A 17,932-nucleotide genomic window follows, 5' to 3' on the forward strand; every position below is an offset into this window, starting at 1 on the left:
GATGAAAAAACAGACCCACATAATTTTCATGTAAGTCCTAGCAGAGGTGAGGCTAGCATCCAAGTTTTCTGACTCCTGATTTAGCATTCCTGTTCTCACACAACATGTATGATCCTGAAGGAGTTGTGCATTGAAATTAAAAATCTTAAGTGCCATTCAGCATATTTGTATGTAACTATCAAACATAGCAATCACTGAGCAGCTGAAGAAGGTAGACCTTTACCAAACACTTATTTAGTGAAAACCTCCAGTGTAATTTAACATCTTTAGTTTGCTGTTCCTTACAGGAGAGGTTTATTCCCCCCAAGTGGCAGGAATGTTTTATTAGACCATTGGCTCATTTCTGTGGGAGAAATTCTTTGAAATAGATATTTGTAGCAAGTATGGCCAAATGCTAATTTTGCCATGGGCAAAGGCCTTTTGAGGGATAAACACATTTGACCTCAGTTCTATTTTGTGGGACCTAGGAAACTTTTAAAGAGTTAATAAAGATTACATTGAAGCAGTGGACTCAAGAATATTTAAGTGACACTTTATATTTATAGTTGTTATATTTACATCATGTGTAAGAGGCTCTTGAATAGTTTTGTGGCTTCTGTTTTGTATTGTTTGGGATGGGGAGTGAAATAGAAACGTTGACTGGAAAAGAATCATTTTCTTTGGTATGTTGAGGAAGTAATGATATCCTAAGGTAAGGCTTGCTGCATGCCCCTTTTGTTCAGTTATTATCCTTCAATTGATAGAAAAGAAGTTGTAAGAATAAAGGAGGAAGAATGGCAAGTTATTGTGACTTACATCCTGTCTAGATTCCCCGTTTTGAGCCAAATGCGTTGCCTGGGTCAAATTACTGATTAATCAATTGTATATAAACTTTTAAAAAGTGTGTGTTAATATCCAATTTCTTCATGGGTTAGCTCAAACATTTCTCTTTGAAGCCTTATTGGTCACCACAGTTATAGTTTTTTTAAAATCATTTTTAATGAGGATTATTGTTAGGAAGCCATAATAGTACCTCATATGTGAAAGTGTGCAAACTACTTTATGATACTGTTTTTAATCCTCCCAAGAACGTGAAATCACCCTCGCTCCACAAATAAAGGAATAAAAACTCAGAGAAGTTAAGTAACTTGCTTATATAAATGTGGCTAGTTTTGGGATAGGCCTGAAATTCATGGAGTGCCTACGACAGAGCGTATTCGGTTTTTATTACGCAGTAGTGCCTGTAATCCGCATGCACTGATCATGTCAGCATCGCCATAGAGAAAAAGTTATATATGTGACTCCCATGATGATTGTGCATTGTGGCTCTTTATTCTTAGAGCATGTTTTTTTTTTTATTGCTCTAAATATTCTTGAGGCCATGCTATTTGTTGTATATAAATTTGTAACTGTTATAAATTTCTTTTGATTTCACCAATTTTATCACTTTTAAATGTCCCTTTTCATCTGTAATAAAGCTTTCTGCCTTAGTCTTCTGTGTCTGATATACCCAAACTACCTTTCTTCTGGACTCTGGAATCTTTTATGCTCATAAAAACTATTGAGTACCCACCTCAAACAGGTTATATCAGTATTTACTGTATAGAAAAAAATGAGGAAAACTGTTGTTTTTATTTATTAATTCATTCAGAGATTAAGATAATAAAGCTTTTCCATTAGTAACAGTTTTTAAATAATAAATGTATTTTTCAACAAAAAGATATGGTGAGAAGAGGGTTATTGTTACACATATTTGCAAATCGCTTTAATGTCTAGCTTAACACAAGACAGCTGGATTTCCGTATTTCCTTCTGCATTTAATTTGCTACAATATCACACCTCATGTAGCCTCTGGAAAACTCCACTGTAAGCTCTTGAGCAAATGAGAGTGAAAAGGCAAAAAACATCTTAGAATTATTATGAAATAGTTTTGACTCCACAGAACCTTTAAAAGTGTCTGTGCGAGGGAGATCTCTGGACCACACTTTGAGAATCACTGGTGTAGTGTGTATAGAACATAATTTTTTCTACCCTTTTACTTACAATATTTCTGCAAGTTCTATTTTTGATATGTCTGTTGTATGTAATGTGAAAATGTGTTGCTTTCGTTACTGTTTTCTGTAGGCTTCCTGACAAATTCCAGCTTTGTTTCCAGCCTTCGTTTCCAGCTTAGTTAGCCTTTAATAACTAAGGTTAATTAATAATTAAGTGCGATTATTGATATATTTGAGCATAAATCCACTATCATACTATTTGATTCTGTTTGTTTCTCCTGTTGCGTTTTCCTCTTTTCTTGCCTCTTTTTGTTTTAGTTGAGGTTTTAAATTATTTCATTTTTCCTTTCTATTATAAGTTACATATTATTTTACTATTCTTTTGGTTTATTATAGATACAGCATGCCTTCTTGATTTACCAAATCTGAATTTATGTGGTACTTTTTCAAAGCAGTACTAGGGTCTTAGAAAATTGAAACTTTATTTACTTGCTCCCAAATTAATATACTACTGTTGTCATGCATTTTAATTGTATGTGTGTATTTAGAATGACTTAAGACAGTATAAGTTTATAATATCAATACTTTTGGATTCACCCACTTTTTAAAAACCTTCCCTTTGTTTTTTTATTTCTTTGTGTGTGTGTGTGTGTGTGTGTGTGTGTGTTTAAAGTATTTTCTTTTTTAAAAAAATTGAGATATAATTGATATATAACATTGGGGTGCCTGGGTGTTTCAGTTGGTTGAGTGTCTGACTCTTGATTTCGGCTTAGGTCAGATCATAATCCCACAGTCCTGGGATGGAGCCCCTGCATTGAGGTCTGCATTGAGCATGAAGCCTACTTAAGATTGTCTCTCTCTTTCCCTCTGCTCCTTTACCCCACTTGCACACACACTCTCTCTCATAAAAAATTGTTATATAACATTATATTTGTTTCAGATGCACAACATAATTTGATTTTTGTATACACTACAAGTGATTACTACAGCACATCTAGTTACCATCCGTCATTATACAATTGGCTCCCTTTATTCAATTTGCACTCCCCTTTCTCTCTGATAGCCACTCATCTGTTCTCTGTGTATGGGAGTTTTGTTTTGGTTTGTTCCATTTTTTCAGACTCCACATATGAGAGAGGTCATATGACATTTGTCTTTTTCTGACTTACTCCACTTAGCATAATGCCCTTGAGATCCATCCATGCTGTCACATATGACAAGATTTCATTCTTTTTCAACTTTAATTAATTAATTAATTAATTTATTTATTTATTTTTATTGTATATATCTGTATATCACAATTATTTTATCCGTTCACCATCAGTGGGCACTTAGATTGTATCCATATCTTTCCTATTGTAATGATACTGTAACAAACATGAGGGTGCATATATCTTTTCAACTTAGTGGGGTTTTTTCTTTAAATAAATACCCGAAGTAGAATTGCTATATCATAAGGTAGTTCTATTTTTAACTTTTTGATGGAAACTTCGTACTGTTTTCCATAGTAGCTGCAAAAGTTCACATTCACACATTTACAGTGTGAGAGGATTCCGTTCCCTCCTCTCCACATCCTTGCAGTACGTGTTATTTCTTGTCTTTTTGGTAATAGCTATTTTAACAGATGTGAGGTGAGATCCCTTTGTGTTTGATTTGCATTTCTCTGATGACTAATGATGTTGAGCATCTTTTCATGTGTCTGTTAGCCATCTATATGTTGTCTTTGGAAAAAAATATCTATTCAGATCTTCTGCCCATTTTTAATCAGAATTTTTTGTTTGTTTGTTTGTTTTTTGCTATTGAGTTGTGTGAATTCTTTATTTTGGGTATTAGACCCTTATCAGACATGTGATTGGCAAATATTTTATCCCATTCAGTAGGTTGCCTTTTCATTTTGTTCATGGTTTCCTTTGCTGTGCAGAAGCTTGTAGTTTGATATAGTCCCACTTGTTTATTTTGTTTTGGTGCTTTTTCTTTTGGTGTCAGATTTAAAAATTTATTGCCAAGACCTCCTATGTCAAGGAGTTTAACACCTATGTTTTCTTCTAGGGGTTTTATAGTTTTATGGTTTCAGGTCTTACATTCAAGGCTTCAATCTATTTTGAGTTGATTTTTGTGCATGATGTAAGACTGTGGCATGCTTCATTTTTTGCACACGGCTGTCTAGATTTCCCAAAACTATTCATTGAAGAGACTGCCCTTACCTTGTTGTATAATCTTGGCTCCTTTGTCATTAATTAATTGGCATATGTGTGTGGGTTTATTTCTGGGGTCTCTGTTCTGTTCCCCGATCTATGTGTCTGTTTTTATGCCAGTACCATCGTGTTTTGATTACTATTGCTTTGATATATAGTTTGAAGTCAAGGAGTGTGATATCTCCAATTTTGTTTTTTTCTCAAAAGTGCTTTGGCTATTCAAGGTCTTTTGTGGTTCCATACAAATTTCAGAATTATTTGTCCTATTTCTGTGAAAAATGTCATTGGGATTTTGATAGGAATTGCATTGGCTGTGTGGATTGCTTTGGATATTGTTATATTTTAACAATATACATTTTTTTCAATCCATGAGCTCAGAATGGCTTTTCATTTATTTGTGACTTCCTCACTTCCTTTTATTAGTGTCTTATAGTTTCCAATATACAGGTCTTTCACCTTCTTGGTTAAATTTATTCTTAGGTATTTTATTTTATTTTTGGTGCAATTATAAATGGGATATTTTTCATATATGCATTATTAGTATATAGAAATGCCACATATTTCTATACATTGATTTTGTATCTTGCTACTTTACTCATTATTCATTTATGCTAGCAGTTTGGTGGATGGAGTCTTTAGGGTCCTCTATATATATTGTGCCATGTCTTCTGCATATAGTGATAGTGTTGCTTCCTTTCCAATTTGGATGCCATTTATTTATTTTCTTGCCTAGTTGTTCTGTCTTTCCATATTGTTTTCTGCCTTTAAAAAAATCACTACTGCAATATTGTTTTGTAATTTACTCTATTCACTTCACAATAAAGTGTTAACGTTTTTACATGCTATAATTTTTTAAAAAATGTGGTTGAAGGGATCCAGTAAGATATTTTAGCAGAGATTCTGCCTTTATTATTTTTCTATTTCTGTGTGGACACAGCACAGGGCTGATACTAGTAAAACAAGTCCCTGATGAATTTTATATTACAAGTAAAGCCATTTTTGAAAAAGTAGGTTTTGATATTTGTAGTAGAAATATGGGGAAAATAAATGATTTATATATATGTGTTAATATATGATACTCTATGCTTCTTATTTCAAAAAATTAGAAAAAAAATACCATATACTACTTATCAAGAAAATAAAACTGTGATAAGCATAGCTGACACCTAAATAGAAATCACAAACTCTTTGAGGAATAACAAATACAAAATGGTAAACAGAATGTCCTTCTATATATAGGAGGCATTTATATGAAAGAAAAAAGTAATTGAAATAAGAAATCACTTGAAATGAATATGGTAACTCTTCAGCCAATCATGCTTAATTTTTCTATATGAATAAGTATACTTAGGGTAAAGTTAAATTAAAAAAGTTTAGGTAGTTAATTAAGTAAAGTTTAATTAAATGGTAGAAAAAGTTTAATATCTGTGATTATTATACTATACTTAAAGAGATGAGCTCTAGGCATATATTTTATATTAATATTAAAGAAAGTCAACATTTTAGTGCTGCTTTTGAGATAATGCAGACATAACTTTAACCACTACTGAGTTGAATACCAATATGAGTTTTTAAAAAGTACCATGATTGTAAAGTAAAGCAATCATTAAAATATATTAATGTATACAAAATAATTTTATGATGAACAACAAAAAAGTCATCCCTATATGAATTACTGGTTGGGAACATTCCCTTTTAGTCAATTTTTCTACAGTTTCCTAAGATAGGACATATTTAAAAACTCACAAAAGCATTATTAAACAACAGAGCAGGAAAATATATGAAAATGTTTTGTCTTTGAAATTTTAGAGTGGCTTCCTCATGCTAAAGATGATAAAATTATTGGGGCACCTGAGTACCTCAGTCAGTTAAGCATCTGACTTCGGCTCAGGTCACGATCTCATAGTTCATGAGTTCGAGCCCCACATCGGGCTCTGTGCTGACAGCTCAGCACCTGGAGTCTGCTTCAGATTCTGTGTCTCCCTCTCTCTCTGCCCTTCCCCTCTTTACACTCTGTATCTCCCTCTCAAAAATAAATGAACATTAAAAATAAATAAATAAAACCTTTAAAAAAAAGATGATAATATTATCTCATTCATACCTCCATCTCCCCCTTCCAGTTTTGTCAGTTATAATACCTTTTTTGTTGTTCAGTAAATTATGAAAACATGTGCTTTTAATTCATCTAGTTTAGGCAATATTAACTCTTTAAGAAAATGAAATAAATTAGAATATTTATTCTTTTCACCTCACAATTTTTATTACTCACATCAGGAGTTATGATTCTACATATATATCCGTTAGCAACATTAGATCTGTATGACGGTCAATACAGTTCTTTTGACAACTACTCCTTTCATCCTCTGCTTGTCTGGATTATCCAGTTCATTAGCTCTTTTTAAATCTTATTTTTCAAAGAAATATGTGTCCTATAATTCCCGAATTCTTTCACATTTGAGACTGTCAATTGCCTTCATTCTTGAATGAGATTAAAGCTGTGCTTTAAACTCATATTTTAGGGGTGCCTGGGTAGCTCAGTTGGTTAACCGTCAAACTTCAGCTTACGTCATGATTTCAAGTTTTGTGAGTTTGAGCCCCGCGTCGGGCTCTGTGCTGACAGCTCAGAGCCTGGAGCCTGCTTCGGATTCTGAGTCTCCCTCTCTCTCATTCCCTCCTCTGCTCATGCTGTTTCTCTCTCACAATAAATAAATAAACATTAAAGAAAAATAAACTCATACTTTATTGTGCAAGTAACACTTTCACTTGGTGCTGTGTGACAATACATGATATTGTGTGTTGCTATTGCAAGTGAGAGGCCAACTTGATTTTCTACCCTCATAACTGATTTTTGTGTAGATACCTGAATAACGTTTCCTTGTCCTTGATTCATAACTGAACCAAGAAACATAGTCAAGAAATCCACATAAATTTGTTTGGAACGCAATGTCCCTTTCAAACTACAGACTAAGTTATTATATTGTTTTTGGAAAATTTTGGTTTTTATATATTTGAAAACTTTTTGTCTTGGTTCTATTTTTCAATCATAGATGATTCATATGTTGGTTGAGTTTATCTGTCTTTCACGTCTATTATTATTTAATCTATGTCTTTATTTTCAGCTTCTTCATATTTTATTCTTCATGTGATGATCTCTTTTTTTTTTTGTTGTTGTTTTGTGGGCAATTCAAGCTTTAGTTCTCTGTTCTGTAGAATGTTGTTCCTAAAGTATTTACTAGTTCTGTCATGGTGTTATTTTGGTCCACTTGTGTACCCATCTGTTATTTTAATGTCTTTGAATTCTTGTTACATTAAGTTTCTTTAACTGTCCTTCTACCGCCCCAAGGATTTTCAATATATTTTCTTCTTTCTCATATTTTCTTCAGAATGTAATCCTTACTGTAGTAGTTGTATGTTGTTGTGAAGTGAAGTACCCTAAAAGAGCAATATAAAACCACACACACTTATTACTTCATATTTTCTGTGGATCAAGAATCTGGGAGTGGCTTAACTGGGTAGTTCTGTCTCAGGATCTCTCAAGAGGTTGCTGTCAAGTTGCCAACCAGAACTGCTGTCATCTCAAGGCTCAATGAGGCTGAAAGATCTTCTGAGCTCATGCACTTGTTTGTTGGCATGCCTCAGTTCCACATAATTCACATATTTTTTTAAAATGATTTCCTTTTTTTGTCATTAAACTAAGTTTTAGGCTATATATATACATATATATACACACACACATATATATATACATGTATATACACATATGCATAACACATATATATATACATATATATGTATATATACACATATGTATATATATATTCATATACGCATCCTCCCTCACAGTTATATTTAGGCCAGTGCTATAGAGATCTTACCCAGTCTCTGTCTACTGTTTCATTGCATTTCCTTTAAAACTTTTATCTTAAAGTCGAAGAGGTATGTCCTCTTATCTAAGTACAGAGTTCCCCTGTTTAGCTCTATAGCAAGCCCTTTTAATGAATAGCAGATCAGGTTTTCCAAGGTTTTCTTCAGTTAAACAATCATTGTTGGTAGTGGTGGTAGTCAGGATTAAATACAAAGTAACAGTTCTATTCAATACTTGCTCTGAGTTTTTTCCCCCAAATAGATTGTTTTTAAATCTGTTATGCAAGAAGTGCATTCTCATTTAAGCATTTTTTAAAAATAGAGAATTATCTAATGTAAGCAATAAAACATTCTCTGTTTAAGCCTTCTTTTTTTTATTTTGTAAGAGTAACCATGGCTCATAATTGTTTATGAATCAATTAAGATATTTTTGCAATACCAATATAGATGTATAGATTTAAATTCCAATATACTCACTCAAATGGCTAAAAGCCTATGTATACAAATTAGGTTTTACATATAGTAATAGATCATGGACATCCTTCTATGTCAGACTACTTCATATTGAAGATTAGGTGTATTCATTTTTAGATACTCCATAATTTATTTAACTATTCCCTTACTGATAGACATTTAACTTATCTCCATTTCTTTGTTTTAAATAGTATGGAAAGGAGTTTCTCTACATTTTACTTTGTAGTTGTGTGTGTATTACTATGTAATGGATTCATAGAAGTACAAATGCTCTGTCAAATATTCCTCGGTATCGGAGGCGTGAAATCATGGTAATTCCACTAGATTGGAATCTCAAACAGATTATTGAATGGACTCATTATACCTTCTTTGTGTACTGGCTAAAAATCATGGTGTCTTAATGTTTGAAATTAGTTGGTGGGCATTACTTAATTCTTCCTAGCCTAACATGTTCACACTCTCATATTGCTTTTTACATATACAGACAGCCCTAAGGTGGAAGTGTGTGTGGCATGTTTGAGGAACAGCAATGAGGTTAACATGGTAGAATGAACCAAGATAATGGGATAGTAGTAGAGGATGAGTTCAAATATAGGGTTTTGTGGGCCATTTTGAGCAGTTTAGATGACCTTCTCTCCATAATCAAGTATCAAAAAAACGGTCTATACTCCTTGCCCCCACTTCTACTGCACTGTGACTTCCATCTTGATTATGTTATTGTTGCCTCTAACAAAAGTCTTTAGCTACTTCATGACTGCCAAGACAGTGGCCTCTCCATACTCCTGTTCACACTATTGGCCATATATAATTTACTGTGAATAAAAATGCCTTTCATAATTGTAAAATGTATATTATTTTATTTTTTATTTATAGTAACCACTGTCATCATCACAGAATTCCGTTTGCTTTTTCCTCTTGTTCTTTCCCAATTATTCTGCTGCTTTGTCTGCTATTTCCTATTTCTTTTAGGCTGCTTCTGCCAAATCCTTTAGCTTTACTCAGTGTATGACTAATGTTTCATTCTTGGTTCTCTTCTTGTGTGACCTTTGAAAAGTTTTACAAATGCATTCCCAACTCTAAATGATTTAATGGAAGATTCTATTTCTGAATACCTCTGAAAAGCTTAAGAGCAATGTGCATGGCTTTTAAAAATATTAAGCTTATGGAAGTAGATTGCTTAACATGTGTAAATGTTTGATAAAGGAAATTTTATTTTACACAATTACAAATTTTTATTAGCATTTCCTTCTGCCTTGAATACCTTTAAACTACTTCAGTGGGTTTACTGATATTCTTTAGAAGTGATCATAAGACATACTAAATTCCAAAGTATTTTCTGTTTCAGCAAACTTTAAATTACATTTTAACGAATATATAATTATTAGAATATGTAATATGCTATTTCTAATACCTTAGAATTAATAATATATAATTGGTCTGTTATTTAAATGGTTAGTCATCTCTTATAGGGCAGAACAATTCACTCCTTGAACAACAACAGATGACAATTTTTCTAAGTTATGCTTGCTATTTTACATTACAAGAAAATACCAGTACATATAATCCTAGATAAGCAGTTAAAAATGCAAGATTACTGCCTACATTTAAATTTCATTCTCTCTCTTCTATAGGTCTTCTATGCATTTTCCTGCTTTTCTTAGATATTATAAAATTTATTTATCATTATAAGAAAATTTACTCTTTAGCATAAAAATATATTCCTTTTCATAAGAAATAATCATGCATAATATCAAATTATTTTGACTCAAACTATTAGAAATACTGAAATTTTGATATATAGTTTTTCTTAAAATATATCTCTGTGAAATATTTGTACAATATTTATCATAATTCTGAATTTTATATATTACATATTGATATTAGATATATTTTTAAAATATGATGCAGACTAAGATTTCTTGTGAAATCTTGGTAATGTTACTTGATTTTTCCTTTTATTTCTCCATTTTGATATAAGCAGTCTTTCTGCCCTTTCTTTCTATAAATTACAAGGTATAATCAGAAGAACAAACCTTGAGTTAATGCTTTAAATGTCTCCAGGATAAATTTATTACATAAATTCCAGATATATTTTTATACATAATGATGTTTCTTTCAAGATTACCTTTCAGTTTATTATCAAATAAATTTTTTTTGGTTGAAAACTCATGCCTAATCCAACATTTAATTAAAAAAAATATTTTGGGGTTTGACAAGAAAATCACAATGAAGCTTGATTCTCCAAAGTTTAGCCTCAATGACTCCCATATGTGTAATACTCACTGAAGACATTCTGCTTAACTGTACTTACTTTAGACCATAAGCCATACTTCCAGTTTTTAAAACTGCCTATTTCATACAATAGTGTGATGCATAGAGAGATCATATGTAGTTCAATATTCAATATAAATAACATTTTCTAGATTTTTAATATCTTCCATGAAACTTTTACAGACTTCCTCAGTGTTTCTTTCCAATCCTAATTCCTGATGACTTACTTGAACAACGTTCTCAGTTTTTTTCTTAGGAGCACTGAGCTGTAGTCTAAGGCTCCTTTGGTATTTTTCATATAGTATCATATTAGTTTGAGCTCTATCTGGGTTAAAAGCGGACCACTTGTGACAATGTTGAAATACCTGAAGAGTATGTTAATATTTCATTGTTGTTAATATGGTTGCACCTACATCATTTGGGAATCTAATATAGATATGTCAATGGTAGGAAAATGGCATTCCAATGTTATATATTCAGACTTAAGTAAGGATTCAAACTTTAAAGACCCTGAAATTGAGTTAAAAACTATTTAAAAAAAAAAAAACAAGTCCTTTTATTTCTCCCTTGTTCAATTGTCATTTGAAAATAAAATTTTCAGTGTCAATGTATACTTTTTAGTATTTTGTTCAATTTTAAATTGGCACACAACTATGTCATTCAAAAATACCTCTCCTGGGTACAAGTTTAAAAAATAATACATTTTACACTTACACACATTTCATAGGAATATGGACTAAGTCTTCACTTGTAACTAGAAATATTGGGAAATATAAAGATGCAATTATTTAGAAAAATATGGAAGCTCTCCTCTCAATTCTGGAAGAATGTACAATGCAAGTGATCTTGGAAAATTTTTCTTTCAGGTGGTTTAGAATCTTTGAAAAATCTTCAGCAACTAATTGTGGACCACAATCAGTTAATTAGCACAAAAGGCCTTTGTGATACTCCTACCATTATATACCTGGATTGCTCACATAATCATCTTACTAAAGTTGAAGGTATTGAAAAGTGTGGATTACTCCAAATACTGAAGTTACAGGGAAATTATCTAAGTGAGGTAATTGCTTTGAATTATTGGTTTCTGTGATTAATGCAACATTTTCCTTTTAATAGAAATATCAACTGTACATTTAAAAGCAAGTTTGATTAATTTTTCTTTATTTTTTTGCCTATTATTGATATGTGATTTCCAGTTTACTTAAAACTGTTACATACTTCTCTCTATTTAAAAAAAAATGTTCAACATAGAATATTTGATAAAGAAATCTAATTTAACATAAGTTTTTCAGAACACTAAAATAAATAGTAACTACTCAGTTAAAATATAACAGTATATAAATGGGGCCAATTTATCAAGAAATTCTAATTAAAATTTATGATGAGATAACTTGTGTAAAAAATCAAATTCTAATTATGAAGTTAATTCTTATAAATTTAATTCATCCTAAAATTCTTATAACATTATACTCTGAATTTAACAGAATATGTCTGTTGTTAGTTTTAGTAGGTTTTATGTTTTTAAATTTTGTTGAATGACAAAATATTTTGCTTAATATTAGCTAATGACCCAAATTTAAATATAGCTTCCATCCTTGGAGAATCATGTTCTACTAAGAGAATTGCACTTGGATGATAATAGCATTTCAACTGTGGAAGCACTTTCTTCATATTGGTTGCCTTTACTACAAAACCTGACTATCTCTCAAAACAGGTAAAAACAAACTGTTTAAGCACTAAATGCATTGAATGATTAAAGTAAATGCTTGATCTTCATAACAAGTAGAAAAGTTGTTAGTTTTTCCCAGCAATTTAGTGAAAGTGCATCACAATAAATTAATATATATGTTAGAAATATAACCTTAATGGATTTGAAAAAGTAGTGTATTGACATACCCTTGAATTTTAGTAGAATTTTAATTGCCACTTATCCTACTCATTTTATTTCTTCTGAAAGACCTACTTGTAGAAATCTCCCAGAGCAGGTTTGTTTATATTTGTAAAGAATATAGTCCTTGGAAAATGCAGGAGGTAGTTAATTTAATTCAGAAGGATGTCTCATTCTCTCAAGTGGTACTTATTAAGTCCTGGAAGAATGATTTTTAATCTGCTCTCAACTTGCATGTCTTTTTGTAACTGTTAAGATTGATTTAAATTCGATTTCCCTAAGGATATAAAGTAACACTTAAAAAAATACCTTAACATTAAATCGAGATGGGTACCTGACACAGAAGATCCATTTGAAACCACCAAACATCTGGATCTTTGCAGAGAAAAACTGTCTAAAACCAAAACAGGAGTACAATATGCGTATGTCTCCTGCTTAATATTTCATTGAGACCTATTCACTCTAATATGATTAATTTGTTCATCAAAGTCACATGGAGTAGGGGATAGAAACCACCTTTAACAAGAAATTGCTTTTTTGAGGTATACAATTCTTGAGGAACAAGTGAACAAGTACGGCCTGATTTTAATACATATATATTTTTCTCCTAAAAGAATCATCAAATATTCTCACATTCTCTGCCACAGAAGTGCTCATCCTTTGAGCATGTATGTCCCAAATAATTTAACATATACCTATTAAACTATTCCACTGTTTGGTAAAGCAAAAACTGAATCTGTATTCAAAAATCCCTCAAATTATTTTAATCAGCTCTATTACATGAAAGTTGACTTGGTTTTAAAAGGACATTTATGGTAGAGCCAGCTCTATTAGACAACATTGTTTAAGTAATGTGGGCCATCCACAAACTCACTGGATCTCTTCACAATATTTTCCAGGTAAGAAACACAATTTCAATGGAAATGCTCAGCTGTGCTTTGGACATATGCAATAAATCACTCAGTAATTGACATACCTCACACATCTTATAGAAGTGGATCTTAAACCACATCAATGAGCAAAATAATATTTAATGAGTTTAAAAAATATTCGAGTCAATAACATTTTTTGAGAAATAATGCCTTTAATTTTTTTGGACAATTTAGACTATCAAAGAAATCTTTCTGATAGACTTTTGACCTATCAATCTGCAATTACTAGGAATTATATAAACTTGATCACTAGATGTTTTTTAGAATTGATAATAATAATTGGGATACTTAATCCAAATAATCCTTATTTATAAATTTATTTGCTTAACCTTACAACATTTGGTGGTGGTGTTTGCTATTCTGGGGGACACAGAACTGAGTAATATATGTTCTTAGCATTAAAAAAACTCTTAATAAAAGAACTTAATCTTTTGAACTTAACTATATAAAAATAAGTAAATTTATTATATAAATGTGTTCTTTTGAAATTTTTAACACTGTCACATATTTGAATATATTCTTTATGACTCTCTCAAAGTTCTTTGCACATTTAATCTGCCATTTCTGAAAGGACAAAGGGAAAAGGCCTAAAGACATCAGGGATGTGACTGACAGAAATGGACTCAAGGGCAGCCGATCTGGGTTTGAATTCTGAACCTACAACTTACCTGTCAGTTGACCTTGAGCAATTCTCTTCTTACTGCCTGAGCCTGAGTTTTTTTACATATAAAAGAGGTAGTAATACCTACCTTACCTGTTTCATGGGATTCTAATGATGATCTAAAAGGAAAATGTATGTCAATATATTTTGCAAATCTCAGAAGAGTTTTATAAATGCGATATTTGGATTTGTGATTGGTGTGTCTTTTAAATTGTAAACATTTTTCTCTTAATTTTTGATATTTTCACCACAAGGAAGAAATTATGTGTCCATATGCTTTTCCCCCCAACAAATGAAATACAATAAGGAATGATACTTAGTACATATTGTTTGAAATACATGTTTCATCTTGACTTCTGTTTTAAATTTTCATTAGAACATATGACTGTTTTAAGTTTGACTCAGCGGAGTCCTAACTGGAAGACTCCCGGCTTCATAAGTCTTTCTACTTCCAGTGAGACTCTAAGTAGGAGCAGAAAGTGGAAACTATTACCCATTGGCTGCTCATTGTACAAATCTTTTGCTTTTTGTCGTCTTTGAAATTTATATCTTTTTTATGCCCAGGGCTAATGTGACAAGGTCAAATGGTATTAGGTTTTCACTAATGTCCTTTGTCTTTCTGGTTTGAATTTTCTTGGAAAAAATATACACAGAATGTCAGTAAAAGGAAAAGTTCTAGAAGTTTGAAAAAAGAATTCCACTATTAGGTTTCTACCATCCTAATGAATAATCATAAAGGTGAATGAATAATCAGTTTTCTTGATTAAAACTTTTAAAAAAGAAAAAGAACAGAATTCTAAAAGCATGGTTATCTGAAAAGATAAAGTTTTAATATTATAAAAATATTCAGTCAAACCAAATATTTCTTTACTTGCATTGATTTTTGAAAAGAGAATTTTATTTTTAATTCTAAGACTTTATTGGTTATTTTACTGGAAGTCTTCATATAACCTATATGTTACCTACACTTTACCATATAACTTACTGGTTAAAAACATGAAATAGTCTGAAAAAAAGGAAGAAAACTCATTATCTGTTAATCTTTCAAAACCCTTTTAGTAGAAGAACAAAGATTTAGTATTAGAAATTTATTAAAGGTACCAAACAAGTAAGAATTTTCTTGTTGATAAATACATTCATTAGAATTATATTGAGGAACTTAAACTTCCTGCTTGTAATGATAATGATCCAAAACATGCTGAGTAGGAGAATCATAAAACTAGGATTTAAATCCACTAATTATGTAGCAACAAAGTTTTAGGTTGTTTTCCCTCCCTCCCTTCCTCTCTTCCTTCTTTCCTTCCTTCCTTCCTCCCTCCCTCCTTTCCTTCCTTCCTTCCTTCCTTCCTTCCTTCCTTCCTTCCTTCCTTCCTTCCTTCCTTCCTTCTTTCCTTCCTTCCTTTTCATTGTACATGTGACATTTCATAAATTTGACTATTTAGGAATGTATGTACAAATAATGAAGTGTATATATAAATGTAATGGCCAACATTTTATCACTCTTTTATTATCTTGGATTTTCTTTCCTCCTGGAAATTGTATGTAAGAAGTGGTGTTGTATAGGCTTAACATAAATAGTAATATTGTATTTAGGTTTAGCTACAGTCAGAGAGAACTTTTTCCAGTCTCATTATTTAGTCTGTTTTTTCATCGGTAGTATCTTCTGTCTCTCTGCTAATGCAGAACAGGATAGTACAAGAAAGGAGTCAAGGTCAGTACAAGGGTTAGTTTTGTGCCAGACCCCATGAGGCTTCTAGTCACAGTATTATTCTATAAGATTCTGACCTTAGAATAATAGATTTTTTTTCATGACAAGGAGATAGTAGAAATAAAGATGTAAAAATGTCTGCCAGGACAACTGGAAGGACAGTATAAAAAACAAGAAAAGAAAAGAAGTGGAAATTAATACATACTTTTTTTTCTTTTGTACCAGAAATATTCTGTTAGTTGAGGCATATTTTGAACTGTTACGGAGTTCTGACATTTATACGGAAGATTAGTTCAGGAGACTTGTGTTTGTAATGAGAATATATTTCAAGCAAAGGAATTTTTCTGTTGTTTAAAGATTTAGAAAAGCTGGCTTAATTTTTATTTCTAAATAGCTATGGTAATGTGGTTTTGTGTTACAGACTAAACTGTAGACTTGTCTTAGTTGGAAATGCAAATCAAACTAAACTAATTTTCTCTTCATGGCTTTTGTTTCCAGTGATGTGAATATTTTGAATATCACTTATGTTCCTGGCTTGAATTTGGGTTCTTATTGACAACTATATCTTAGAAAATGATAGAAACTTTTAGATGCAGGAGGAAAATTCATTATTGCTAGAATGTGAATATGCATGCCTTAATAATGATTATTAATTTAAGTGTTTGCATATTTCTGCCAAATTTAAGTTCATTCTATCTGTATAAAACATTTTCTATTATAATGTTGCTTAGATGCATATTTCTAGTTTAGAAATAACCTTAGTGTAACTTTGGATAATTGCAATACTTATAATACTTTTGATCTGGAAAACAAACAAACAAAATTAATTAAAAACAAAACTAGTAACTCTAATCTGTTATGTTGTTGAAAAGTGAAAACAAATATTTTTTATATTTTTAACCTCTTCATGGTTTAAGTTATGTGTTTGAACCAGGACAAAATATATCTGTAATATAAATTCTCTGTAAATTTGGCTTTATACAAAAACCAAACAAAAACAATAATAAAAAAGTTCACTTATTTTTATTTAAATAACATGTACACATTAAAATCCATGATATTTGTCATCGAACTTGATAATACATGGTGTTTTCTCTTAAAAATGAATACAAATGTTCTATTATAGAATAAATACTTAGAATTTTATGATTACTACATTTTTAATTAGCACTCTTAATGTTATTATAATTGCATTTTATTATACAAATATATAATGATATATGTATATATAATCATATACAATTGCATATTATCACATAATTGTGTTATATTAATACGTTATTATGTGGTTATGTCATAATAAGGACATTCCAATTTAAAATTTTTATGAATTCTATTTCTTTGTTTTCAGCTTGACAAAAATCATACCGCTTTTTCATTTTGTTTCTTTGGAAAAACTAGATGTCAGCAACAATTGTCTTTCTGGTAAGTTTAGAATAATATATAATTTCTAAAAAGTACATAATAAGCTTTTGAGTTTCTTTTCTAAATGTGGTAAGGAATGGTTTTGGATAGATGTGTTAATGGTATTTACAAATAACATATCTATACAATAAGGTGTAGAGGAGGAAAAATTTCTCCTGTATCCTTTTACGATTTTAGGGTAGGACTAAGAATTAAACTGACACAAGACAGATTTAGAAGCAAAGGATACAACTTGTAATGTTTTTTTTTTGTTGTTGTTGTTGTTGTTGCTGCTGCTGTTTTTTAAAGGTTTGGTTGTAGGCATTTCTCTTGGCTTCTCCCTCCTATCCTCTTGATAAGAATGTCTCTTTTAGGAGCACCTGGGTGGCTCGTTCGGTTAAGTGTCTGACTTCAGCTTAGCTCATGATCTCACAGTTTCATGAGTTTGAGCTCACATTGGGCTCTGTGCTGACTGTGTGGAGGCTGTTTGGGATTCTCTCTCTCTCTCTCTCTTTCTCTCTCTCTCTCTCTTTCTCTCTCTCCCTCCCTCTCGCTCTGCCCC

The 17,932-nt window shown here is 31.3% G+C and overlaps 1 protein-coding gene across 6 annotated transcripts in view; it reads left to right on the forward strand.

Moving 5' to 3' along the window:
* LRRIQ1 (leucine rich repeats and IQ motif containing 1) overlaps positions 1-17,932 on the forward strand; it is a 230,785-nt gene that overhangs the window by 39,382 nt on the left and 173,471 nt on the right. For all 6 annotated transcript variants that reach the window (XR_008300373.1, XM_027071142.2, XM_027071143.2 and 3 more), the window contains exons 11-13: positions 11,644-11,837; positions 12,364-12,491; positions 17,318-17,391. Coding sequence is in view for 5 of the 6 variants with exons in the window: in XM_027071142.2 (XP_026926943.1) it covers positions 11,644-11,837; positions 12,364-12,491; positions 17,318-17,391 (396 nt within the window). In the remaining variant the exon portion in view is untranslated. The remainder of the gene's footprint in view (positions 1-11,643; positions 11,838-12,363; positions 12,492-17,317; positions 17,392-17,932) is intronic.

This window comes from Acinonyx jubatus, chromosome B4 (genome assembly GCF_027475565.1).
Source record: "Acinonyx jubatus isolate Ajub_Pintada_27869175 chromosome B4, VMU_Ajub_asm_v1.0, whole genome shotgun sequence".
Lineage (NCBI taxonomy): Eukaryota > Metazoa > Chordata > Mammalia > Carnivora > Felidae > Acinonyx > Acinonyx jubatus.